Source organism: Euleptes europaea, chromosome 8 (assembly GCF_029931775.1).
Source record: "Euleptes europaea isolate rEulEur1 chromosome 8, rEulEur1.hap1, whole genome shotgun sequence".
In the NCBI taxonomy this organism is placed as follows: Eukaryota; Metazoa; Chordata; class Lepidosauria; order Squamata; family Sphaerodactylidae; genus Euleptes; species Euleptes europaea.
In genome coordinates, this window is record NC_079319.1 from 42,815,469 (window position 1) to 42,843,117 (window position 27,649).

The following is a 27,649-nucleotide window of genomic DNA, read 5'->3' on the forward strand; positions in this document are numbered from 1 at the left end:
ATGACTGAATTGGCCTCTAATGTGGGCTTAACTTTGCCCATGGAGTTATCAGAGGTATCTGGCACTAAAGAGCATAATGAGAAAGAGGTGAGCTGTTTGCTTTTCAACTTTATGTTGATATTAGTGTGTTTTCTCCTTTATGTTCAATGTAGCAAATTGTTTGAAAATGAAATTCCTTTCTCTTAATTGTGGTCATTGTTTAGAAATATCAAGTCCTGTAGGGAGGAATGACTAAATTTCCCAGTGATGCAAAATAAAACTGTTCTTATGTAAAATAAAGCCTGTGTGAAAAGAGGTAGAGTCTTAAATCTAGAATCAAAATGAGATATCCCTTTGCATGTTTTTGCAACAAGTAAGCAGGTAAAAAAGACAGATGTGTTAGTCAAAAAGGTGGAGTAAAGCAACTATACTAGTCTTCAGAAATGTGTACCTGTCCTGTGAAACTTTGGTCAAGGTATTAGAAATAGAAACATATAACTATTTATGTATTTTAAAGGTTTAACCATTCAGAAAATATGTATGTTCAATACCATAAAACTTCTATTTACATTCTTTCTCAGCCTGATCTATCTCATAGAGTCAAAGCTGATGTGAAAACTGTGCTGTTAAGCCACTTTGTGTTTCCATTGAGAATAGTGGTGTATAAGTATCATCCCTTTCCTTTCAGTTTGTTTTGCTGGAATCCGTAATCCACCCCTGGAATGTGTAAAGGATGGTGGGATCAGAGTGGGAATGTCTCCCTTAATGTGAATAGTAAAGTGGCCCAGCTGTGAATTCCATAAACTGCTGCATATATATATTCTTTTCACTTAGTCTTAGTGTGACACTATTCAGAACCAAATTGGCTGAATGAGCAGTATCATTAAAGTACTGCATGGAAATTATGGTTCTGCCAGACAGGACAAGTTTCTTGTGACAGTTATCGATAGATAACTCCTCATGTGAGGTCCTTGCATTGTCATTGTGGTTTTAATAAATAAAAGCTTAATGTGTTGGAGCCTATGGTTTTCTATCAGCTCGGGAGTCTTTCTGTTAGCTGAGGAGGAAGAGTGAGATTTCCCTTCCCATTGCAGTACCCCATATTGTGCCTAGTGCTATTCCTGGGGGTTCCTTGACCTCTGGGAAGTAGCTTTGCAGAGGACACAGCAGACTATAGCTGAAGGAGAGAAGTTTCACGAGCAGCTGATCTCATGGAGTTGGAGCTAACCCAGAATGACCAGCGAACCAAGCCAAAGCACATCTGTTCCAAGATGTAGTCCTATGTCTGAATGTTACTGGAAAGATGTTTGATACATTTGAGGAAGAGATGTTTTCATATTCAGGAGCACACAGGCAGTGAATCATGAAGACAAGAGGGGAAATACTTAAGACTAGATGTAATGGAGGTGGAGATGCACTACTCACACATTTCTGGCATCTTTAGCTTTTTGATGGTAAATTCCATCCTTAATTATTTTAGGATGTGTGTCAACCACTGAAAGTGTATTTGAGAGTGCGACCCTTCTCCAAGGCAGAGCTTGAAAATAATGAAAACCAGGTGAGTGGTACAGCTTATCACTAATGGGACATGTGCATGTGTAGAATCAGGTTCAGAATTTTGTGTCTAATGCGTTCCATCCCTAAAAATGCAGATACAAGAATGTACCTTTGACTTGCTTTGTACCTAGAAGTAGCCTTTATGAAGATTCAGTGAGATTAAAGCCTGAGTACTGCTGGATATGGTGAAGGAACGTGACAATCGAGAATGTTTGACCACAAAAGTTATATAATCAGACAAGAAAATAAGACACAATGAAAGCATGTTAGGAAATAGGCCCTCTTGGAACAGAGGACTTTATGAAGTGTGATTAAAATCATACAATAAATCAAAAAATCTCTTGGCTAAAAATAAAATTGAAGTGCTCCTTGCACACCAAGAATAGTACCAACAAGACAAAAGGAACATTCAACAAAGGGCATATAAATAGAACCACACTAGCATTCTCCAAGCTTTTTTAAAAGGGCGGAACGTTCTAGGAGCAGCACTGCCTAGGTTGTTTCCCTTTGGAGGAGAGATGCTGGAGCTTTACATCGTATTTGTAATATTCAGTTTGTTTACAAATGTACAGGTAGAACACAAGTGGAAGTTAAGAGGGATTCCTGCTAACCAATATTAGATCCTGGGAAGGGGGATGCGAGTGGAACTATAAAATGTATTTAAGAATATTATATGCCTCTTTTCTGAAAATAATCATTCCAAATATCTGTCAGTGCAGAGCTTTTCCTGTCTGTTACCCTCTGTCTGATTCTGCTGTTTTTGTGCACCCACAAACCTGTCCCTTCCCCTCTTTTCTCACCGTGGGGAGGTCACCCCTTTCATGCTCTGATGGTGCCATCCACTTGACAGAACTCAGAGTGCTTAAAACATGTTTGAGTTGTTAATTCTAGAAGATGAAGTACACATCAGGAAATTCATTTAAAACAATTTGTTTGCTGCTAAGGATTGCTTGACTATTGAAAACCAAGAAACAGTAACTCTTCATGCACCTAAAGAATCGGCTGCAATGAAGAACAGTGAAAAGGGAATTGGGCAATGTGCACATCGGTTCACCTTTACTCGGGTAAGATTACTTGACCTTGAGAGAAAAATATACTTAAGGCATTTTAATGCTGTGCGTACTGATCCAGAGTGCTTACTCAGAAGTCAGTCCATGGACATACAGCTTAGTTAAAAGTAAATTGTACCCTTAAATGCATAACCAGATAAAATGTGGACCACTCTTCTGTATGAGACTGAATAAAAATTCAGTTAGATTCTCACTAGAAATCTGTACATCCAGCATAGTGTAGTGGTTAAGAGCAGTGGTTTGGAGCAGTTGACTCTTATCTGGAGAACCAGGTTTGATTCCCCACTCCTCCACATAAGTGGCGGAGGCTAATCTGGTGAACTGGATTTGTTTCCCCACTCCTCCACATGAAGCCAGCTGGGTGACCTTGGGCTAGTCACAGCTCTCTTAAAGCTCTCTCAGCCCCATCTACCTCAGAGGGTGTCTGTTGTGGGGAAGGGAAGGTGATTGTAAGCCGGTTTGATTCTTCCTTCAGTGGTAGAGAAAATCAGCATATAAAAACCAACTCTTCCTCTTCTCCTGTAATGTGATATTTAGGGAGGTTTGATGAATAGAACTTTTATTTATCACTTCAATTTGATTATTTCTTAAATCTCCCCACACACCTTTTCTTTTAACGAACTCAGGATGGTATGAATGGAGTCTGCCCCCACTCCCTGTTTTATCCTTCACAATAACCCTGTAATGTACACTAGGCTTAGAGCGAGTAACTAGCTCTAGGTCATCCACTAAGCTTCATTGTGGGTCTCCTTGCTCTAACCATTACAGCATACTGGCTTTCAAAATGATGCCTTGATATGAAAATCAGGCTGATTGCTGTGTAGAATATCTCCGCAAAGATGCCCATAAGCAAAACAACTTGATGTTCCCTCAGTGACACTATAACTCTGGTATTCTCTCTTTAGGTTTTTGGACCAGAAAGTACTCAAAGTGAATTTTTTGAAGGCACAATGAATGAGATAATAAAAGCATACATCAATGGAGTGAATGGGCTTGTGTTTACCTATGGCGTTACAAATGCTGGCAAAACATTCACTGTTCATGGTACATTTGCTGTTCTATTCAAGAAATGCACAATTTAGAAGCTCTAAAAACTATAGCCTGTAACAAAAGAGACATTTATTATTTCCGTAGGTTGTCCAAAAGATGGTGGTATCCTGCCTCGTGCTCTTGAGATGATCTTCAATCATGTAAGAGGAAGACAGTATCAAAAGATGAACTTAAAGCCCTGCTTCAGCAATCTTATCAAGAGGTTGGATGATCTGCAGACTAAGCGAGAGGAATCCATAAAAGCTGTGCTCCTTGCCTCTTTGAAAGAGGTCAGTAGCAAGCAGGGTTCTCTTTTGTGTTCTGATGTTACCAAACATTAACAGTGTTTGAGGATAGCACTACATCATAAAGGAAACATTGAGTTTCCAGCCATGCCTTCCTGTTGTACATATGCCTTGAGTCTCAGTGAGAAAGATGGAATATACCTACAGTAATAATAACTTGTTAAATTTGTGGGCTGTTTTGCACTTATATTGAAGTACGTAAATGGATATTTTTGAAATACCAAGTTCAACGTTTTCATTGATTAGGCCAATTTAAAAAAAATATTTAATTGATGGACAGTTTTATGTATTTTAGATATTGCACAGCATAATAACTGGATACATATTAGAACATCATTAACATTAACCTTTTTATGTTTTATCAAGGAGCCTGATAATTCTTTCAAGCATACTGCTACTTCGGGTGCACCAGATTGTAATAAGTGCTCCCCCAGTCTTGCTTTGGACCAATTAGGTAACTGCTAAATGTTTATGGTTAACAAAATACTTTTGGAACTGTTGTGACCCTGTGGTATGCAAATGATATCAGAATAGAATTATTTTCCATAGGGAATAAAGGAAATAATTAATTCAGGAGCAAGTATTTTGCCTCAAACATTTTGAATCAAAGTTGTTAAAGATACATGAGTATAATTGTGTGCTAAGTACATAGTTGCCCTGGTTCAGATCGGGACCTTGGTTACTTACCGAGAAGGTTCCTTCTCCTCTGAGGTACGAAGGGCATCTTGCTGATAGACGGGTGTTTCCGTTCCTGGGTTCATAGATAGCCAGGAAGTACACAAAAATTGACCTCACTTCCTGTCCCCTGACCAGAAACGCCCTTTCGTCTCCACTTGAGACTTCCAGAGCTGGACAGGAATCTGTAAGGGTAAGTAATGAAGGACAACACAGGGCCAAATTTCAGGCACTTAGGTGTTGTAACTTTAATGAGGAATAAACTGAGGTACACTGAACTTGGGTCTGCTATCAAACACAAACTTTCCTCTTTTATTTTTTTTGTATTCACGTATTCTATGTGCAACTTGTCGAACAGGTGCGTCAAAAGTGAGAGTGGGAGGAGGCCCGCTCTCTCCCCAACTATGAACAATAAAGGAAAAGGAATGTAGTGCTCCAGTCTCTGCCTCAGGGTGGGGCCAAGATGCCCTTCGTACCTCAGAGGAGAAGGAACCTTCTCGGTAAGTAACCAAGGTCCCGTTCTCCCTGAGGTGAAGGGCATCTTGCTGATAGACGGGATGTCCAAGAGCTAATCCGTCGAAAGGTGGGAGTCGTCAGCTGAAAGGACGTCCTGGAGCACCCGACGTCTGAAGGCAGCGTCCGCCGAGGAAAACTGGTTCAGTCGGTAGCGACGCATGAAAGTCGATACTGATGACCAGGTGGCTGCCTTGCAGATCTCCTCGACTGACGCCCTGTTGTCGAAAGCCGCCGAGGTGGCTGTGCTGCGAATTGAGTGTGCAGCGATGCCGGGCGGAATAGGCCTGTCGCTGAGCCTGTATGCTTCTTCAATGCACTTACGCAATGCCCTGCTGAGGGCAGGCTTGGAAAGTGGTCTACCCTTGTTGGGAGCGGCCACCGAGATGAACAGCACGTTGGTCTGCCGGAATGGTGGGGTGCGAGTGATGTATATGTGTAGGGCTCGCCGCAGGTCGAGGGTGTGCCATTCTTTTTCCCGTGAATGTTGCTGGTGTGGTGCGAAGGAGGGAAGGTGAATTTCCTGCTGTCTGTGAAAGACCGTGTTGACTTTTGGAATAAAGGTGGGGTCCAGCCTTAGGACCACCTTGTCCTTGTGAAACACGCAGAGACCTGGCCGGGAGGACAGGGCGGCGAGCTCAGAAACCCGGCTGGCTGAAGTTACGGCCGTGAGGAAGAGAGTTTTCATGAGAAGGGCCTTCAAGGGTGCTTCGGCAAGAGGCTCGAAGGGTGAGCGGGTGAGTGCCGTGAGTACCACGTGTAGTCGCCAGGTTGGAAATCTAAGGACGACTGGAGGCGAGAGCAGTGAAAGGCCTCAGGAAGGTGATAACGTGCGGGTGCCTGGGGGTGATGTAGTCTCCCAGGCAGAGGACTACGGTGGTGATGGTCGCCAATTGTTTACGTAGAGTGGCGGGTCTCAATCCCTGTTGCGCCCCCTCCAGCAGGAAGGCCAGTAGGACGGCCGTGGAAGGTGCCAGCGGGTCGAATCCCTTGCGTCTACACCAGCGAACAAACACCTTCCATGCGGAGTTGTAAATGCGCTGGGTGGAAGGTCGCCTGGCTGCCAGCATAGTGTTGACCACGTCAGGGGTGTAGCCTAGACCGAGGAGCCTGTGCCTCTCAATACCCAGACGGTCAAGCAAAGCCAATCTGGATCCGGATGCAGAATCAGCCCCTGGCATAACAAGTCCTTGGAAACTGGTATCCTCCACGGTGGCTGAATGGACAGCTCCTGGAGGGTGGGATACCAGGGTCTGCGTGGCCAGTCTGGAGCCATGAACAAGACAGTCACCCTCTCTTGACACAGCTTCCGCAGAGCTTTTGGGATGATTGGAAGCGGAGGGAAGGCGTAGAGTAGGCCCTGTGGCCAGGGGGCCAGTAGGGCATCTGTCTGTTCTGCTTGAGGATGTGAGTATCGCGAGAAGAATCAAGGTAGCTGACTGTTTGACGGGGACGCGAAGAGGTCCACTGTCAGTCGGCCGAAGCGAATGGAGAGCATGCGGAATACTCGAGGCTGCAGTGACCACTCCCCCTCTTCTACCTTTTTCCTGCTCAACCAGTCTGCTTGGGTGTTCAGCTCGCCCCGGATGTGTGCTGCCTTGAGGGACCGTAGGTGTCTCTCTGCCCACCGTAGGATCCTGCTGGCTTCCCGGTGGAGGGTTGATGATCTGGAGCCCCCTTATTTGTTTAGTTGGGCCTTTGCAGCCACGTTGTCCTTCCGGACGAGGACGTGGTGTGAGGATATTGTCGGAAGGAGTGGAGGGCTCAGTAGATGTCTCGGAGCTCGAGCTGATTGATGTGCAGGGATCGCTCCTTCTCCGTCCAGGTGCCCTGTGCCATCTGTTGGTTCACCGTGGTGCCCCAGCCCTCTAGGCTGGCGTCGGTAAAGAGCTATATAGTCGTCTGGTACCAATACTGATGACACTTCTGTAGGTTGGTAGGGTTCAGCCACCAGCGGAGGCGCTGCTTTACCTCTTGTGGCAGGGTCAAGCGAATGTTACTCTTCAGGATGAGTTGCTGGTATGGCTTGAACCATTGGAGAGGACGGGCGTGGAAGCGAGCCCAAGTGACCAAGGCCATGCATGCTATCATGTGACCCTGTAGCCGGGCCAGCGAGGACAGGCTGGTTGTTCTCAAGGTGAACACCCCCCGGGCCAAGGAAGATATGTTATCGGCCTTGTCCTTCGGGAGGAAAAGGGTGCTGCAGGTGGTATCTATGACTACCCCCAGATGTTGTAGTCGCCGAGTTGGAGATATGTGACTCTTGTTGAAGTTGATGAGAAAGCCGTGGTTTTCTAGAGTCTGCGCAACTCTCTGCATATGCTGGATGGCCCGATGCTTGAATGGAGCGGCGATGAGCAGGTCGTCTAGATGGGGTAGACGTGTATTCCCTCCTTCCGGAGCAGGGCTACCAGGATGACCAGTACTTTGGTGAACACCCTGGGGGCAGAGGAGAGGCCGAAGGGGAGAGCCTTGAATTGGAAATGGCGGTCCATGTAATTGAAGCGTAGGAAGCTGCGATGGTCATCGCAAATGGGGATGTGTAGGTACGCTTCCGTCAGATCTATGGAGGACATGAAGTCGTCTGGCCGGAGTGCCTCCACGATGGAGCGGAGGGTTTCCATCCAGAAGCGTTTTGCTCGGATGAATCTGTTTACATGTTTTAAATCCAGAATGGCTCGCCAGTCTCCGTTCCTTTTGGGCACGGTGAAAAAGATAGAATAGACTCCGGTGGATCTCTCTGGTAGCGGTACGGTTTCGATGGCCTCGATGTGTAGCAGGTGATTGATGGCCGCCCAGGTCCTCGTGTGCTTGTCGCAGTTGGAGGACCTCGGTGACTGAAAGAACCGGTCGGGAGGGAGAAGTCGGAATTTGATCAGGTAACCTTTGAGAATTATCTGCTCCACCCAGTGGTCGGGGAGGGCCTGAGCCCACTGGGGGCTGAAGAGGCTCAGCCTTCCCCCCACTGGGGCGGGCCCGGAGTCACTGTCGCTTTGGTTTGTTGAAGCGACCCGGCCTGTTGCCTCTGTAGGCTTGGAAACCTTTGCTGGGCCTGCTGCCCCCCCTTGCTGCTCCCCGGTTACTAGACCACACTGGGCGCCCCACCTCGGGTCTTGGGTGTGGCAGGGAATAAAAGGACCGAAAAGAGGAGTAAGAAGAGGAGGGTCGTCCTCTGTTGTCCTTCCTGAAGTTGTGTGGCAGCGCATTCTTTTTATCCTTCGTTTCAACAAGGATCTAGTCCAGCCTTTCCCCAAAGAGACGGCATCCCTGGCAGGGGTAGGCCAGAAGCATGGTGACCGTATTGGCCGCTGCTGCCCTGGCGCTGAGGGTCAGTGAGTCTAAGGTGGCGTCTGCCAGGAAGGTGATTGCCCTCTGCACCCTGTTCATGCCCTCTGTGGCTTTCTTGTTATCAGGAGGGATGAAGGTCGCCAGCTTCCTAGCCCAGACTGGTGAACTCTGCTCCCTTTGCTGGTCCTCGTCGGCTACTTGGGCCGAGCAGACCTTGGGCACTGGAGGACTGTGCTGGCGGGGCTTCTCCTTCTCGTCTACCCATTTTCTTTTGCGCCTGCTGCCTCCGGAGCCGGTCCCGGACGACGACGCCTTGTGCGTCGGTTTGCCAGCTGGTTTGGATGTTACGGGAGCCGCCGCCTCTGCGGGGAGCCTGCCAGGCGCCATGCTGCTGCCGCCGCGGGGAGCTGGCCGGCGTTGCTGGTCATGGGCTGTGCCGCCTCCACGGAAGCCCTGCCGGGCGCCTTGCTGTTGCCCAGCTCGACCGCATCCGCGGGAGCTTGGGAGCCCAGGGTCCCCTGCCTGGTCTTCAGCAGGAGACCAACCACGTGGTCCTCCGGCCGTAGGAACCCATCCGCGCTTCATCGGGGAAGCCCGGGATGCCCAAAGGGCAAAAAAGAATCGAGTGGCTTGGAAGCCTGGAGAAAATAAAATCGATGTTGCTGGTTGCAAACGGAGCAACCAGAGGAGCTGCCTATCTAAGCGAGGCAGGAAAGAAAGTGGAGACGAAGGGGAGTTTCCGGTCAGGGGACAGGAAGCGAGGTCGATTTTTGTGTACTTCCTGCCTGTCTATGAACCCAGGAACGGAAACACCCGTCTATCAGCAAGATGCCCTTCACCTCAGGGAGAAGTATATTTTTCCTGAGACATTGCCTGTAGATGTGAACAAAATAGTATGAACACTGACCTTTGTTTAACACTAATAAGCAACTGATGTTTTGAGTTACTTTACCCTTTTCTTCGGTTAACAGATCAAAGTGATGAACTACTAGATTCTGAGAGGATTAACAAGTATCAGAGAACACTGTTGTCTGTCTGGGTTTCTTTCTTTGAAATCTATAATGAGTACGTCTATGAGCTACTGGACTTACTGCCAACATCAAAAAATCAAAAGCGCAAAGTTCTGAGGATCTGTGAGGATCAAGGAGGAAGTTCTTATGTAAAAGGTAACAATAACCCTTCAAGTTTATGGGCTCGGTGCAGTGTTTAACTGTTGGCATGGGGTGGTAATGTCTTAGAACACACAGTATTGAACCAATGGTCCATCTAACTGAATAAGCTCTTGACACCAGGGGGTGCTAATAGTACTCTATTCCTTGCTGAAACTCTAATATTGCTCTGAGCTTTTTCTATTTGGGGGGTAGAGGTACTTCAAACATGTAGTAGCTACTACAGCTCGAAACTCAGCAGACTGATCACACAAAATATTTCTCATTCTTGATAGTAGGAGACAAGGGCAGCAGGAATTTTCATCCTTTTGAGATATATGTACCACAATAAACTCAGAAGGTTGCATCCTACCACTTTGGTCATCAAGGAGCCTTCATTGGTTCTTGTAGGTTATCCGGGCTGTGTAACCGTGGTCTTGGAATTTTCTTTCCTGACGTTTCGCCAGCAACTGTGGCAGGCATCTTCAGAGTAGTAACACTGAAGGACAGTGTCTCTCAGTGTCAAGGGTGTAGAAAGAGTAATATATAGTCAGAAAGGGGTTGGGTTTGAGCTGAGTATTTTCCTGCAAAAGTATTGTCCTGTAAGTGTCAAGATAATGTGCTAATGAGGGTATGGTATGTTAATATGGAACCATTGTATCCTGAAGTGATCTGTTAATGTGTGTAATCCAAAACTAATCTGTATGGCTATTGTTGAATGTTGTCTTTGTCTGGAGGTTTTTCAGGGCAGGAAGCCAAGCCTTATTCATTCTTAAACTCTCCTCTTTTCTGTTAAAGTTGTGCTGATGTTTGTGAATTTCAATGGCTTCTCTGTGCAATCTGACAAAATAGTTGGTAGAATTGTCCAGTCTTTCAGTGTCTTGGAATAAGACCCTGTGTCCTGTTTGTGTCAGTCCATGTTCAGCCACTGCTGATTTCTCAGGTTGGCCAAGTCTGCAGTATCTTTCATGTTCTTTTATCCTTGTTTGTATGCTGCGTTTTGTGGTCCCGATGTAAACTTCTCCACAGCTGCAAGGTGTACGATATACTCCTGCAGAGGTGAGGGGGTCTCTTTTGTCTTTTGCTGATCGTAGCATTTGTTGTATTTTCTTGGTGGGTTTAAACACTGTTTGTAGGTTATGTTTTTTCAAAAGTTTCTCCATCCTATCAGTGACTCCTTTAATAAATGGCAAGAATACCTTTCCTATGGGAGACTGTTTTTCTTGAGTTTTCTGATTTTTGTTTGGTTCAATGGCCCTTCTGATTTCATTCTTGGAGTAGCCGTTTGCTAGCAGTGCGTGATTTAGATGGTTAGTTTCTTAAGGAAGAAACTAACCATCTAAATCACGCACTGCTAGCAAACGGCTACTCCAAGAATGAAATCAGAAGGGCCATTGAACCAAACAAAAATCAGAAAACTCAAGAAAAACAGTCTCCCATAGGAAAGGTATTCTTGCCATTTATTAAAGGAGTCACTGATAGGATGGAGAAACTTTTGAAAAAACATAACCTACAAACAGTGTTTAAACCCACCAAGAAAATACAACAAATGCTACGATCAGCAAAAGACAAAAGAGACCCCCTCACCTCTGCAGGAGTATATCGTACACCTTGCAGCTGTGGAGAAGTTTACATCGGGACCACAAAACGCAGCATACAAACAAGGATAAAAGAACATGAAAGATACTGCAGACTTGGCCAACCTGAGAAATCAGCAGTGGCTGAACATGGACTGACACAAACAGGACACAGGGTCTTATTCCAAGACACTGAAAGACTGGACAATTCTACCAACTATTTTGTCAGATTGCACAGAGAAGCCATTGAAATTCACAAACATCAGCACAACTTTAACAGAAAAGAGGAGAGTTTAAGAATGAATAAGGCTTGGCTTCCTGCCCTGAAAAACCTCCAGACAAAGACAACATTCAACAATAGCCATACAGATTAGTTTTGGATTACACACATTAACAGATCACTTCAGGATACAATGGTTCCATATTAACATACCATACCCTCATTAGCACATTATCTTGATACTTACAGGACAATACTTTTGCAGGACAATACTCAGCTCAAACCCAACCCCTTTCTGACTATATATTACTCTTTCTACACCCTTGACACTGAGAGACACTGTCCTTCAGTGTTACTACTCTGAAGATGCCTGCCACAGTTGCTGGCGAAACGTCAGGAAAGAAAATTCCAAGACCACGGTTACACAGCCCGGATAACCTACAAGAACCAATGAACTCTGACCGTGAAAGCCTTCGACAATATTAAGGAGCCTTCAGTTGGGCAGAGGAGTTACTTGCATTGATGGATGGCTCTTTTGCTGGCAGAATGCACTGTCCTTAACTGAGTAGCATGGTAGGATACAACCATGGTATGTAAGGTGTAGAGATGCTTTTACGTTACGCTAATTAATTCTCGAAGTTCAGTGCTTTGTTAACTACCCTGCACTGAGCTGATCATGGTGCTATTTACAATGACAAAGATATTTGAGTGTTAATTTGGTCCCTGATGCTGGACTGAAGTGGTAACCCTCCCGTAAACACATTACTTAACATTGTTAATGCTGAATTTGTGTTGTAAAATCCAGCTGGAACTCTTTGCAATCTGTTCTAGGCTATATTACACCTGTTCTTGGAGTGTTATTTTTAAAAGATACTATGTTGTGTTTAAACAATTGTATACAGCATTAAAGGCTAGCTAATGTAACTTTAATGTAAGGCATTTCTAGGTATTCTATTTGTAGATATTCCATAATACCTACATAATACATTCCAAAACAGACTCTAAATAATGTTAAATGTTTTACTTTGTTTGGAAAATTAACCACTGTGTACGCTTTGTTTTTATCCATCTTACCATCTGTGGTTAAAACCATTCATGTTAAGAATTTTCAGAGGCCTCTTGTATAGGACTTGATCAAAGGCTTCCTCAAAGGCGTGGGAGATTCAATTGCTAAACTTAGTGCCATCAGAATTGGGTTTAATTTTACACAAGAAATTTATCCTTGTGTGCAATGAAATATTCAGTTTTGATTCTGAGATTTTGTATGTTGGATAAATATAAAACTATTGATCTATTATGTTTCCAAACTCATGCGGGTGGTTAAAAGTATTGTTGTGTTTTCCGATTTTCTCTGATGCCTTGTTTGAGGAATGAAGTGTCTTGTCAGAATTACATGAGATATTTAAAAATTGTTCCAATGATTCCATTAGTTCTGGTTTAGATGGGCTGGATCCAAGGACACCCTTCTGCTAAGTGCGGCCACTTCTTACTCTAGTGGAAAATTCTTTTCTTAACAGAAGAAAATTCTTAGATCGACTCAGTTCAATTACAAATAAAGTTTTGTTGCAACTTTAGGTAATTGCTTTTCCAGTCCTCTTGGCCACCCTTTTTGTTCTCACATTTAACTTGCTAAAACTTTTTACATTGTACTCCTCTTTATTCATTTTTTTTAGTACTTTAAACATTTTCTTATCCTAGACTTGAAGTGGATCAACATAAAAAACATAGATGAAGCTTGCAAAATAATTAAAATAGGAAACAAAAACCGAAGTCTGGCATGCACTAAGACAAATCAGCAATCAAGTAGAAGGTTTGTTCTTTCTAACTGGCATACCCCTAGTAACCATTGTTGGCTGTCTCTGATTCTGGTAGTGTTTGTTTATGTGGTTTTTATTGAATTATTTTATAATTTTAAATGTTTTTTAGTTCTAATGTTTTTAAGTGCCTTGGGGACCCTGATCAGGTGGAAAGGCAGCATCGATATGTTTGAAATAAAATGGAATCCTTTCTCCTTAAGCCGACAGTAGCGCTAGGACCTGAAACTTCAGAATTATATATGTACGGGGCTTTTCAGATTACTCTTGCCATGTGGCAAGGTGTGTGCTTAGATTTTTTTAAAGTCATGTGCAGTACAAAGTACACGTGGTCAAAAAGAAGAGTTGGTTTTTATATGCCGACTTTCTCGACCACTTAAGGGAGAATCAAACTGATTTACAATCACCTCTTCCCCTCCCCACAACAGACACTCTGTGAGGTAGGTGGGGCTGAGAGCTCTAAAAGAGCTGTGACTAGTCCAGGGTTACCCAGCTGGCTTTGTGTATAGGAGTGGGAAAACAAACCCGGTTCACCAGATTAGTGTCTGCCGCTCATGTGGAGGAGCGGGGAATCTAACCTGGTTCTCCAGTTTAAAGTCCACCACTCCAAACCACTCCATCACGCTGGCTCTCAATAAAAAATGTGACTGATCTTGCAAGACATTAATAATATCTGAAGACATTCTGGATTGAATCCTAAGCATAATACATTTTTCTATTAAAGAAGAAGCATTCGAGGTTGGCTGCAACTTTGCATGTGGAAATTTAAATGGTAAATAGTGGTAAATAGTTGATTTTTTTTTTTGTCTGTTTCAAGGCACTGCATGCCACAAAGTTCTTTGGACATGCTTATGAACACAAGCAGTCATGCTTGACAGCAGTACTGGCACACTGAGCCAGTGTGGTATAGTGGTTAGGAATGGTGGACTCTAATCTGGAGAATTGGGTTTGAATCCCCACTCCTCCACATGAGCAGCGGACTCCAGTGAACCAGGTTGGTTTCCCAACTCCTACACATGAAGCCAGCTGGGTGACCTTGGGCTAGACATAGTTGTCACACAACTCTCTCTGCCCCACTTACCTCACAAGGTGTCTGTTGTGGGGAGAGGAAGGGAAGGTGATTGTAAGCCGGGTTGATTCTCCTTAAAAAGGTAGAAAAAGTTGGCATATAAAAATCAACTTTTCTCCTCCTCCTTCTAGCTATTAGTCTAATTTCAGAGAGACTCTAAGATCTTGATCCTGAATCTCATCCTTTTGGCCACTGATATTCTTCCACTATCAAAAGCTCTTATTCTAAATTGGCTTTGTTTTCCTCATAAATTATTAATTCAGGGCTCCTGTTGCATAATCTTAAGGCAGTTTTGTTTCTATATGACTTAAAATAATGGCATGATCTATTCTTGTTTTCCCTCTCTCGACCCAAACATATCAAGTTTTAATTTCTGTTTAATTTTCATTGACTGCCGTGGACTAAAAGAAAACATTGTAATATGACATTTGAAAATAATATGACACATTTTAAGTCAAGATGTCTTCTATTCTGGGTCCAGAGAAAGTTTAGGTCCAAAAGACTTTCTGTGTGACATGAGTTGGGCCATGGTACTTGACCAGAGCCTCGGTTGCATGTTAATGAGGGGAGTAACCTTTTAAAAACCTCTCTGTCACTCCACATGGCTTCAAACACTGAGGAAGAAGGAGAGATTTTAGGCTTTCCTCCTGCGCCATTTTTTGTCAGTGGAAATGGCCACATGGGGAGAGAGCCAGCGTGGTGTAGTGGTTAAGAGTGGTGGTTTGGAGTGGTGGACTCTTATCTGGAGAACCGGGTTTGATTCCCCACTCCTCCACATGACGGTGGAGGCTAATCTGGTGAACTGGATTTGTTTCCCCACTCCTCCACACGAAGCCAGCTGGGTGACCTTGGGCTAGTCACAGCTCTCTCAGCCCTACCTACCTCACAGGGTGTCTGTTGTGGGGAGGGGAAGGGAAGGTGATTGTAAACCGGTTTGAGTCTTCCTTCAGTGGTAGAGAAAGTCAGTATATAAAAACCAACTCTTCTTCTTCTTTTGCCCCTTTCTCAATCTCTACCTGCTCTGGGGTGGTCATGTGGAGCCCGAAAAAGAGACAAATAGCCCTCCCCAAGGCTATTTCCACTGGCTAAATTGGTTTAGAAGGAAAGCCTGCAGCCCCCTGCTTCTCCCTGACAGTATTTTGAGCCACACTGAATGATGGAGAGGTTTTGTGAACATATGACTGAGTCTGGTTGGCTACCAGTGACCTGGCTCATGTCACATGTAAAGTGTATATGTCCAAATCTTTTTAGAGAAAGATGAGATGGGGGTGTTAGTAGATGGACTGATATTTCTGTACTTTTCTAGTCACAGCATCTTTTCTATCAGACTGATCAGCTTGAGTGATGAGGCTATGCCACATGTTCTTGGAGTCTCTGAGTAAGTGTCTTCTCCCTTCTGCTAAACTATACTGGTGGTGGTGGGGAGTGCTATCAAGTTGCAATCAACTTATGGTGACCCCATAGGGTTTTCAAGGCAAGAGACATGGAGATGTGTATTGCCATTGCCTTCCTCTCTGTAGCAGCCCTGGACTTCCTTGGTAGTCTCCCATTCAAGTATTAACCTGACCTTGCTTAGCTCCTGAGATCTGATGAGATTGGGTTAACCTAGGCCATCCAGGCTAGGGCTAGAATGTATTTTTCTCAGTAATGAGGTTCTAGTAAAATGTCAGAGAGGAAACCAGTTCTCTAAATCTATGAGGAAAATAAAGTGTAATTCTCTCATCTAGTTTGAAAGTCAAATAGATTTTAAAGTATTAAAAATTAAAAATATCTGGGATTACATGACACCAGTTGCTCAGAAAACTAATTACCCTTTGAACATTTCCCTGTGACAGTAAACAAATAGAACAGCTATTCCAGGAAGAGAATATTATAATCTTAAAATATAATTTTGTATAGTTAACTCTTTGTTGTTTTCCATTTCCCATTCAGTGCAACTGGAGTAAAATAACCAACGCCATAAGTCTATACACTGCAATTAACAAACTATTGTAAGTGTGGGAAACATGAAACACCACAGGGAATTTGGTTTCACTAAGATTGATGAATACATTGAGGGAGGTGTTATAGAAGATTAAAAACAAAGTTTTAGTTTCTTTCCCATACTTCTTCAGGTCAATTTGACTTCACTATCTAGGCGAGTTGAGTGTTCATTTGTTTGCCTTATCGTGGAATACTTTCCCTTGGCACAGGTGCTCTAAACTTGTAGGAGCCTTATGAAATAATGCTTTGCCTTGGGGTTCTATAGTATCAGCAAAACCAAGAACTGAGAGGGCAAAATATTTACTTTGAGAATATACTTCAGCAAATGCCACAGACAGATTTTGCAGTACTGAAACCATTCTGCCATTTTGTGTTTGTGTGTAGAGTTGCTTGCTTGCTCAGGGTGAATAGGGGAACTCAGAACCAACAATACTAGACTGGGACATCCCTGTGGTATATATCTGGTTCTTCACTTTTCTATTTGTGGCAATGTTTCGTGGATGATCATTTTGACTTCCAGCAAACTGAAAGTAGTTACTCTGCAATGTGCATTTTTGCTTCATTATAAAACACTGGTTCTCACTTGTAGTGCCAACCTGTCTAAAGTAAAATAACAAGTTTTAACTGTGAGTATGTATTTGTTTAGACTCTCTCTCTGTGACCTGGCTGGATCAGAACGATGCAATAAAACACAAAGCTTTGGAGACAGGCTTAAAGAAGCAGGCAATATTAACAATTCTCTTCTTATCCTTGGAAAATGCATTGCAGCTCTGAAACAAAATCAAAACCCTAAGTGAGTGTGAAAATCAAATTTTGGAAACTGGTAAAATGGCTTATACCGAGCATCATTGTTCTGTGGTTGGCCAAGTGGTGAGAAGTCTAGGGCAGCACTACAGGTTTGGTTTTCTTTGGGTAACAGAGCAGTGGAGACTTGAGGAGGCTGTGTAGTTAGGGTTGCCAGCTCCGGGTTGGGAAATACCTGGAGATTTTGGGGGTGGAGCCTGAGGAGGGTGGGGTATGGAGAGGGGAGGGACTTCAGTCCAATTGCCGAAGTGGCCATTTTCTCCAGGGGAACTAATCTGTCGCCTGCAAATCAGTTGTAATAGCAGGAGATCTCCAGCCACCATCTGGAGGTTGGCAACCCTGTGTCTAGTCTGATGAAGCTGAACTGTGTAAATAAAACAAAGTCCAAGCTTTTAAGGATTGTGGGCTTTTTATGCTGGCAAATTAAAAAAGAGCATGCTTTTATGTTGCTACGTGTATTTGTCCAGTTGCAATTTCATTGTTAGCTGACACCTTATACTTTGCTCTTTCTATAAATGTATTTTAAATGAGCAGGTTCAACAGGTGAATGTTTTGGGCTTGGTGCTCAGATGTGTGATTATTGTCAGCAGTTTAACAGGCTCCTTTCCTGGAGAGGTCCTTCATTCCCATTCTTGCTTTCTCTGTCTGAGAAGAGGCTTAGCACTGGGAGTTCTTTCCATTTCCAGTGTATGGATGGGAGGGAGGGAAGAAGATGAGAAAATAATTAAATTTAGCCGAATTTAATGGTAGCTGCATTAACAAGACATTCTTTGTCTTCTATAGATGGAGAACAATTGCATTTATGACTGGATACATGTCTGGTCTTACTGATGATTTGGATCTTGGCATTAATGTTCATACTATTTTCTCTTCAAGGTTAAGGCAGGCATATATTCCCTTCAGAGAGAGTAAGCTAACCCGCTTATTTCAACCATTCTTCTGTGGTAAAGGCAAAGCTTGTATGGTAGTTAATGTTAACCAATGTGCCTCTACGTATGATGAGACCCTGCATGTAATGAAATTTTCTGCTGTAGCTAAGCAAGTGAGTAAGATTTTATTTATATAGATATTTATACCCTGCTTTTCTTTCCAGTCAGTATCTGAAGTGGCTTTGCAACATCGTTCTCCTGTCCTCACATTTCATCCTCACAATAACCCTGTGAGGTTGGTCAGGCTAAGAGAGTGACTGGCCCAACATGACCCAGTGAACTTCCATGGCAGAATGGGGACTTGAATCTGGATCTCTCAGGTCCTTGTCTGAAGCTCTGATCACTGCACCATGATTGTTCGCTGATTTTGTTTTCTCCATAACAAAGACATGTTTGTGTCTCTACTACACCAGTAGTGTGAAAGGGAGTCTGGCAGAACAAGTAAAAGGGGATGAACTTGGAGCTCCGTCCATCCCATCCAGTGTAACCCTAAGTCTAGCTGTCATAAGAAAATTGCTTCTGAATACATATGTATATTATTGGGCTTCAAATGTAGATTTGAACAGGGACTCGATGATAAAGTATGGAGCCAGCATGGTATAGTGGTTAAGAGTGGTGGTTTGGAGCGGTTGACTCTGATCCGGAGAACTGGGTTTGATTCCCCACTCCTCCACATGAGTGGCTGAGGCTAATCTGATAAACTGGATTTGTTTCCCCACTCCTACACATGAAGCCAGCTGGGTGACCTTGGGCAAGTTACAGCTCTGTTAGAGCTCTCTCAGCCCCACCCACCTCACAGGGTGTCTGTTGTGGGGAGGGGAAGGGAAGGTGATTGTAAACCGGTTTGAGTCTCCCTTAAGAGGTAGAGAAAGTCGCCTATTAAAAACCAACTCTTCTTCTTCTATGTTAACGTGTACAGAACACATCCTGTTAAAGAGCATCCTTTAGAATGTAGAGAAACTACATATTTTGATTTGTACTACTGTAATAATCTTTTCCCCCTCAGATTATTCAAACATTTCAACCTAAAATCTTTGATTATTTCCCCCCACAATACAGTGGGAGGGAAGGTAAGCTTACAGTGCATTTTGATGACATATCTGCTGAGGAGCTTCCAGATGATACTAATATATCTTCCTCGTCCTCTGAAGAAGAAATAGATATTAGCATTATGACCCATGAGGTAATTTAAAACTATCTTGCTGCTTTTAATTGTCTGTGATTTTTCATACCAGTCTGCATTGGTCATAAAGGCAGTGGTGTCAATATTAGAAATCTCTGGTTGTTACAAGATTATGTTATATAATTTGTTGTTGTACTTTACCCAGTACTCAGATCTTGGTCAGATGCCTTCCTTGAGTTCTGTAGGCAGGAACTTGCTTTGGCTTGCTTTACCTTCTAGAGGAGGTGATCTTGCAATGTCTGTTGCTGTGCTGCCTTTACTGTTAATGTGCTCTTGAACTGCTATGTTGTTTTTTTAGAAAACCTCTTTATTTTATTTATTTAAAATGTTTATTATCCATCTGTCTTCCTTGTGGAACTCAAGATGACTTACCATATAAATACAATGATAAAAAACAGTAAAAACAATATAAATCAACAATTATAAAAACACATAAAAGGTTACAATTTAAAAACTCCAATTAGGACTGCCAATAAATAAACTAAATCAGTCAAATGAAGTCCTAAGTAAAACTGTCTTCAGCTGCTTCCTGAATATTTAAAATGAGGGGGCCAGATGCACCCCCCTGGGGAGGCTGTTCCGTAATTGTGGGGCTGCCACTACAAAAGGCCCTTTCTCGTGTGCCCACAAGGTGAACTTCTTTGATTGGTGGGACTGTCTGGAAGGCCTCTTCCTGCAATCTTAATTCCTGGGCAGGAATGTGTGGGAGAAGATGGTCCTTCAGATACCCCAGTCCCAAGCCACGTGGGGCTTGAAGGGACAAAATCAGCACTTTGAATTGGGCTTGGGAGAAGATTGAGGCACTTCCCCCACTCCATATATAATTAGGGTTGCCAACCTCCAGGTGGCAGCTAGAGATCTCCTGTTATTGCAACTGATCTCCAGCCAATAGAGTTCAGTTCACCTGGAGAAAATGGCTGCTTTGGCAATTGGACTCTATGACATTGAAGTCCCTCCCCTCCCCAAACCATGCCCTCCTCAGGCGCCGCCCCCAAAGCCTTCTGCCGATGGTGAATAGGAACCTGGCAACCCTACATATAATGATATAAAAACACTCTTGAGTTTTTCTAGAAAACACTCCTTCCTTGAATCAGTATTGCATGCTCTGGAGAGAGACATTTTCATTTTCACAGAAACTCGACCTGATAACATTCTATAGACCTGGTGTGTGTTATGAAATATGCAAGTGTGGACGGGAGTCTGCTCAAAAGAAAGATTCCTCATGTGAAAGCGTATATCAAGGTTTATTTAATTCTTCTGACTCCTAATGATATTACAACAAAATATTGCAGGATCTCTTGAAAACTACTGAGTTCCTAAAGGAGAAACTGATTTCAGAAAGACAAAGCAAGTTACTTCTTGAGGTGCAGGTACGGAAAGAGATGGCAGAAGCCATGTTTCAGCAGCTGCTGGAAACAGAAGAATCCTGGCGGTATGTTGTAAGATCTTGTAAGGGCAAACAACAAAATATTGCATATATGCATTGAGTTGGTGTGACATCAGGATGATGAACTAACTAAACTAAAATGAAGCTGCTTAATTTTGAATCAGTACCAGACTGGAAACTGGATGCTATGCTCTATTGGCCTTGTGTTCAAACTACTTCAAAGTGAGAGGCTGTTTGGAAAAATCCAGGTTAGATTACAGTAAATGTGCTTCATGTGGGACTGTCTTTGAATATTGTCTGGAAACTTCAGTAGTCTAAAATGTGGTTGCCAAACTATCATTGAAGGCTAGATACAAGGATTGTATTGCACCTGTGCCCAGAAATAGAGCCAGTTCAGGGCTTACCTTTTAAGGTATTAAAATGATTTGGGGCTATGGTACTTGAATGGCCTACTCTCATATTGTGCAACCCACCAGTTAAGAGCATCTTCATAAGTTAAAGGTAAGGCAAGTGGCAACCAGAGATGTGGCTTTCTTATTGATGGCCCTTTTCCTTTAAAATGCTCTCCCCTTGAGGCTCAAGAGGTGCCTACCTTATTCTCATTAGGTGCCAGGCCAAAACATTTTGTTGTACCCAGGCAGTGTTTCTATGTTTTAAAGCTATTGTGGATCTTTTCTAGCTTGAGGGCTATTTTATTAGTACCATTTTAAGCTGCCAAATGTTCTGTATTTTCATATTGTGATTTACTTGAGACGATCTTGAATAGATCTCTGGAGAAGACAGCATATTTTATGAAATAAAAAATAGTTTGAGAAGGCCTATTTTTTCTGCTGAGAAAATGTCAAAAGGGCCATAGCCCCCTTGAGCCAACAGGAAAGGTGGGGTATATGAAACTCCTTGTTACCCTGACCATGATGCAAATCCCCCCATGGCTGCTTTTAAACATTAAAGAAGATGTGAGGATCTAGTCATGGCTCATCTAGTTTGACTCATAATGCAGCACAATTGAGAGTAATATTAACTAAAGCCCTTTAAAGTTCTGTAATTCTCATTGCTAACTCTATCCAGTAAGCGCCTGGAAGATATGAAAGAAAGCTATGAAGAGAAACTGGAGAGTAAATTTGAAATGTACAAGGAGGCTATAAAGAAGCATGCGTATATGTGTGCAATGGAGCAAATTGAGGAGCACTATGTTCCAGTTGAAGAGTTCATAGCTGAACAAGCAAAGGTTGAGGTATGTCTTCCCAGAAAACTATTTGTGCTAACCTAGCCCAATGAAAATGTTGGGACTTCTCAAAATCATGCCAGGGATTCTATTAAAAGGTAGTGGTGGGAGATAGAAGCTGTGAGATTTTTTTCAAGTGTTCTATCTTGGCTGTTTTGAATCTTCCTGTATTTGAAATGCTTGTGCCGTACAAATACTTTGACCGATGTCACCTAAGAGCAAGCACATTGTCCAGGAGCATGAACTGGATTGCACTGAGAAAACTTTAGAGTTGTGTATTAAAGTTTTTAAAGCTTTTTCACAAGTTTATTTAGATTGGCACGAAATTAAAATACTTCTCACGGTACTTTAATTAAGGGAATAAGGTTCAAGACAACTGGACTATTGGCTATGAGATTAGCATAATTTTACAGGTTTTTCTTGGCATAGGAAGGGAAAACCCTTCAGTAAGAGATTAACTGTCTTGATGTTATCAAAAATATTGACTAAAATGTACAAATTCTCAAAGCATATGTCATTGTTCAAGGCTCGAGAGATGAAAATACAGCAGTTGAAACTGAAGTTCGGAGATCCGAATGCCTTTGCTTTGGAAAGTCCTAATTCAGATACTACAGAAGGGGAAATTAATCCAGGTAAGGGATTATTTTATGTTTATAGTTGATATATTCTCCAGCATGTAGGACAAATATTCTTAACCTTGTTTATTACACACAGATGTTAAATACAAGATGATGATGCAGAGAGCTTCAGATGCCTTGTCAAGGCAGTGTGAGGAGAAAGATGAGGTAACTTCCCTTGTTATTGCCAGCCATCACTTGGACTTTGTGGATTGTATCCAGTGAACTGTGAGTAGAACGTTTTGGGAGGGAGAGGAAAGACTGACAACGCCCCCCCCCCAAGAGGCAGCCCTAGGCAAGTAAACAGAAGTTGCCACTCCTTGCCTGGTTAACACCCAGCCAGCACAGGTGCCATTCTGTTGGATGCATTCCTATATCTGTAGTTGCTAGATGTCAAACATAGTAACCAAATGGAAGGTAGAAATGGGGTATGTTAAGTTTCACATAATATTAGCTGCAAATATGCAGTAATTTTTGTACTCCAGCCTTTCAGGTGACATAACCTATTACTAAAAGATCTACCTGTGTGGCGTAGTGGTTAGAGTATCAGATTGGGATCTGGGTGACCCAGGTTTGAATCCCCACTCTGCTATGGAAGCTTGCTGAGCGACCTTGAGCCATTCATATACTGGACAAACGTATCTGTGAGGCACATTAGGCTAACTCAGGGAAATTACTGGAGATTTGGAGGTGGAGCCTGGGCAGGGAGGGTTTTAGGAGGGACCTCAGTGGGGCATAATGCCATACAGCCCACCCTTCAATGAAACCATTTTCTCTAGGGGAAACTGATCTCAGTTGTAATTCAGAAAGATCTCTAGGCTGCATCTGGAGTTTAGCAGCCCTACTCATAAGATGATCATTGTGAGAATAGAATGGGCAATGAGAGTGTTGAGCCACTTTGAGCCCCAGTGTGGTGGAGAAGGGTATAAATAAAGTAAATTGGATGAAGTGGTTTGGGGAGTTTCCCCTTCTAATCTATCAAACACCTTTGGAGAAGGAGGAAGGAATGATGCCTCCATCTCTTTTTCTGGAACAATCCAGGGTTTGTGGAAAAGGGACTATAAACTATGGAATGCACATGGATGCATTTTACTAAGAGTGGTGTTTCCCACTGCTGGTGCAAAAGGCCTCTTGCCATAAAGGAAAGAGTTGCAATAGTAGAGTAGGATCCAACCCAATATATGTAAAAAAAAAAAAATCCATCTGGGTCAAAAATGCAAATACTGGGTTTGGGGCAAAAGCGAATGAGCAGATTGGTTGATAGTAAAAGGAGTTAGGGAAAGGACTGGAATCCTCCCCTACCTATCAGAGTTGATGTTACTTTATCAGCTAAAGTATTATAAATAGCAGTTAATACTGTCCTGTCTCTCCAAGTTCCTTTTAAGAGAGTTGTTCCTCAACCATTTTTCCTTGGGACTTACAATGCTTTAATGAGAGTAACAGTCTTGTTTTGCAGTTAATCAAATCACTGAAGTTGAAAATGCAGAAATTAAATGAAATGTTACAAGATGCCAATGATGTCTATAAAAAAACTGTTGAGGAGAATAATAGACTGAAGCAGGTGATAATGTTCAAGGTTGGTGATCTTTCTCACAGCTGCATTGCAACATTGGAGTACTGTGCTTGGCTAGTTTTGATTCTGTTTGTAACTATACCATGCCTCCTAGCATCATGAAGGAACAGAAAGTGATGATACACTAAATTTGCCAGGCCAGTAGAATGAGATTTAGCCACATCACCACTTTTATGCTTTTGCTTGTGTTCAAATCTACTCTAGGTTCTTAACATGTGACCTTGTCTTCGAGGTTAGAAAACCACCTTCAGAAAGGGATGACAGCTTCTCATAAGTCATAGCTTAGTGTCAGGGTCCCCAAAATGGTACCCATGGGCACTACGGCACCTGCTGACACCATTCCTGGCACCCATCAAGGGTTTTTAGAAAATGTGTGGGACCAGGTGAGGCAGTTGCCTAGCAGGGTTTCTGATTGGCCACTGGAGATCCAATTGGCAAGACAGATGGAAATGTTGTTTCAGCAGCAGCTGCCACCATAATGTTGGTTTTATTCTCTCCCCCTTCCTAGTGTACTTTTAAAAATATCACGCTTCTCTTCTACATTTAAGCTTCCTCTGCATATTCGGCTCTGCCTCCTGTGGCAGCCATTTTGGGGTTGTGCCCACCCCATCCCTGTGTCAGAATTCCGAAGGTGCCTACAGGATCAAAAAGGTTGGGGACCTCTGGCTTAGGGAGTGTCTGCTCTTCTATCTTTAGGCCAAAGGTGGTGATGATTTAGTTATTTAAAACATTTTTACGCCACCTTTCCACCCAATCAGGGTCCATAAAGCAGCAAACACAAAAACATGTAAACAATTGAAATACAAAATATTGTCGAAGGCTTTCACGGTCAGAGTTCATCGGTTCTTGTAGGTTATCCGGGCTGTGTAACCGTGGTCTTGGTATTTTCTTTCCTGACGTTTTGCCAGCAGCTGTGGCAGGCATCTTCAGAGGAGTAACACTGAGGGACAGTGTCTCTCAATGTCAAGTGTGTAGGAAGAGTAATATATAGTCAGAAGTAATATATAGTCAAACCCAACCCCCTTCTGACTATATATTAGTCTTCCTACACACTTGACACTGAGAGACACTGTCCCTCAGTGTTACTCCTCTGAAGATGCCTGCCACAGCTGCTGGCGAAACGTCAGGAAAGAATATACCAAGACCACGGTCACACAGCCTGGATAACCTGTGTGTGTGGTAAAGTGCCGTCAAGTCGCAGCCGACTTATGGCGACCCCGTTTTGGGGTTTTCATGGCAAGAGACTAACAGAGGTGGTTTGCCAGTGCCTTCCTCTGCACAGCAACCCTGGTATTCCTTGGTGGTCTCCCATCCAATTACTAATCAGGGCTGACCCTGCTTAGCTTCTGAGATCTGACGAGATCAGGCTAGCCTGGGCCATCCAGGTCAGGGCCCGGATAACCTACAAGAACCAATTGAAATACAGTTAAAATATAAAATTAAATTAAACATTTAAACAAGCAACACTAACAACCATTAATGGGGGGGGGGGGTATTCCAGATGAAACAAAAGTCTTCACCCTGCTGGAAAAAAAGACACTGATAGAAGGAGGCAGATGGATCTTCCTGAAGAGGGAGTTCTAAAGTGTTGTTGCCACAACAGAGAAGGCCCTTTCTTGGGTTGCCTCCCATCTCGCCTGAGAAGGCAGTCCTTAAGGCACGTAGGTTACAGGCTGCACAGGGCTTTAAAGGTCAATACTACTAGCACCTTGAATTGAGCCTGGAAGCAAATTGGAAGCCCACTGTAGGTGGAACAATACTGGAGTGATAAGGTCCCTATGACCCACTCCAGTTGTATTAAATGGAAGATATAGAAATCGACCATATTCTGACAGACTTTGCTCATGCAGTTCAGAGAAAATTGACACACTATCTCATAAGATGATGGAATGCCCTCTCTTTAAACACCACATGAATGGATTACCCCCATATTAGCAATAATTCCTGCCCCCATAACAAGAGACAAAATATCTCTCCATCATATTTTCCTCTAAGAAATAACTGCTCAGGACCTATGGGTCATAGGAGCATAGAAGGACAGGAAAGGAGGACCACTCCAGTCAACACTCTGTACCAACTAGCTTCCAGACAGTCTTCAAGGGCAGCCCCGTGTAGAGCGCATTGCAGTAATCTAATCTTGATGTTACCAAGGCATGCACCACATGCATCTGGTGTGAACCTGTTCCTTTAAGGGGAGTGCAACCCCATCCAGAACAGAGGATCACCTGTTTCCTGGGTCAGACTTCCCCCCACTAGTAGCACCTCTGTTCTGTCAATATTACGTTTCAGTTTGTTAGTCCTCATTCATTCTAAAACTGCCTCCAGGCAACTGTTCATGGTTTCCATGGCCTCCCTGGGATCTGCTGGTACTGCAAGATAGAGCTGAGTGTCATCTGCATATTGGTGGCAGGCTAAAACAGCATCTGGAAAACATGGGCAAAACATGTGGGGAGAGCAAAGCAATCTCTGATGTGAAGAAAAGGCATGCATAATCAAAAGGAAGCCCCGAAGCAGTTAGTGGGGGTGACTGCGGAAAAACGTCCCTGCATAAAAGGCCCATGAGGAAACTATGGCTTATTTTTTTCCCTGAAACCAGAATGTAGCTTGCAGACAGTCACTCAAATCCTAGTTTGCCTTGAGTAATGATGGTTTTATTGCTTTGTAGACTGGGAGGGCATCACCAGGTTTAAGCCAGCATGTCTGCATTTAGAGATCACATTAAACCATAGTTAACACCAAATGTGGTTAATAAACTAACTTCAGATCCTGGCAGAGTGGACTGTTCTGCATTCAGGCAATCATGCTAACCAGCTTTCCATTAGTCTGAACTGAGCCACTGCTGGAATGGACTCTGCCGCCTGCCCCTCTTCCTTTTGTAATCTTGCCTGATTCTTCCTCCTCACTGCAGCCTCCTGTGATTCTCCCCCTGCCCCCATGCTGGTCACCAGATCTCCAGCATAGACTTTCAGAAGAAGGAAAAGGACTCTGTTCTACCAGCAGAAAGCTTGTGGGATCCTGCTCATTATATTATTATTATACAATGATTTGGGGGATTTTAATAGGGAGCTAGTTTGTAACATAATATTTCAGAATAACCTATAGCAAAAGTTGTAAATAGATTACTGGGTAAGAAATTATCATTATACCATAGTGTCTTTTCCTTGGTATTTTCAAAATTCCCTGGTAATTTCAAAATGGCCTCTACCATCCATTGTATTCTGAGTAACATTCTAAACTTTCAGCTAGAATAACTGGACTCATTGTAGCTTAGGGAGATGATTAAGCAAATCCCATGAACAACCTTCTAATGTATTTCTAATAATGCTTCCATAGGAACAAGAGATTGAAGGTCTTCAAAACTGGGCTAAACGTGTCCATGAACTTGAAGCCACAGTATCTCTTCTGCAAAAAGAACTAGATGAAAGCAAGAAAAAGTTTCTTAATGTGGAAGATCTTAAGCATCGAAAATCCAAGAAAGGCTTCTTTTCAAATCTGAAATATGCAGTAGCTGAGGTTCCTAAAACAAACAGCAGCAAAGACTCCACAAAACCTAACTGGTCGCCCACAACACTGTGCAAACAGACAGTAATGCATAAAGTAAAAGAATCTCTCCAGTCTTTTTAACACTACAGAAGCTAACTAACACTACAGAGGCTAGCAAGACATTGGATTGTGGGTGTTTTTTTCATAGTGGAAAATCACAG

At 43.2% G+C, this 27,649-nt stretch overlaps 1 protein-coding gene across 1 annotated transcript; it reads left to right on the plus strand.

The window, feature by feature from the left end:
- LOC130482097 (kinesin-like protein KIF20A) lies at window positions 1-27,569 on the plus strand. Its single transcript, XM_056854913.1, has 18 exons — window positions 1-87; window positions 1,460-1,537; window positions 2,481-2,600; window positions 3,512-3,650; window positions 3,741-3,925; window positions 4,307-4,394; window positions 9,409-9,582; window positions 13,060-13,171; window positions 15,551-15,622; window positions 16,874-17,020; window positions 17,908-18,073; window positions 18,967-19,143; window positions 20,436-20,575; window positions 21,599-21,764; window positions 22,282-22,387; window positions 22,470-22,540; window positions 23,829-23,948; window positions 27,279-27,569. The coding sequence occupies exons 1-18, from the start codon at window positions 1-3 to the stop codon at window positions 27,567-27,569; spliced, it is 2,439 nt and encodes an 812-aa protein (XP_056710891.1).
- The last annotated feature ends 80 nt before the right edge of the window (window positions 27,570-27,649 follow it).

Excerpts from the sequence above, each read along its gene's own strand:
- LOC130482097 (XM_056854913.1), top strand. The coding sequence starts at position 1 with ATGACTGAATTGGCCTCTAATGTGGGCTTAACTTTGCCCATGGAGTTA. Across the intron at positions 3,651-3,740 it reads CAAAACATTCACTGTTCATG|GTTGTCCAAAAGATGGTGGT; the intron begins GTACATTTGCTG and ends TTATTTCCGTAG. Across the intron at positions 13,172-15,550 it reads AATCAGCAATCAAGTAGAAG|TCACAGCATCTTTTCTATCA; the intron begins GTTTGTTCTTTC and ends GTACTTTTCTAG.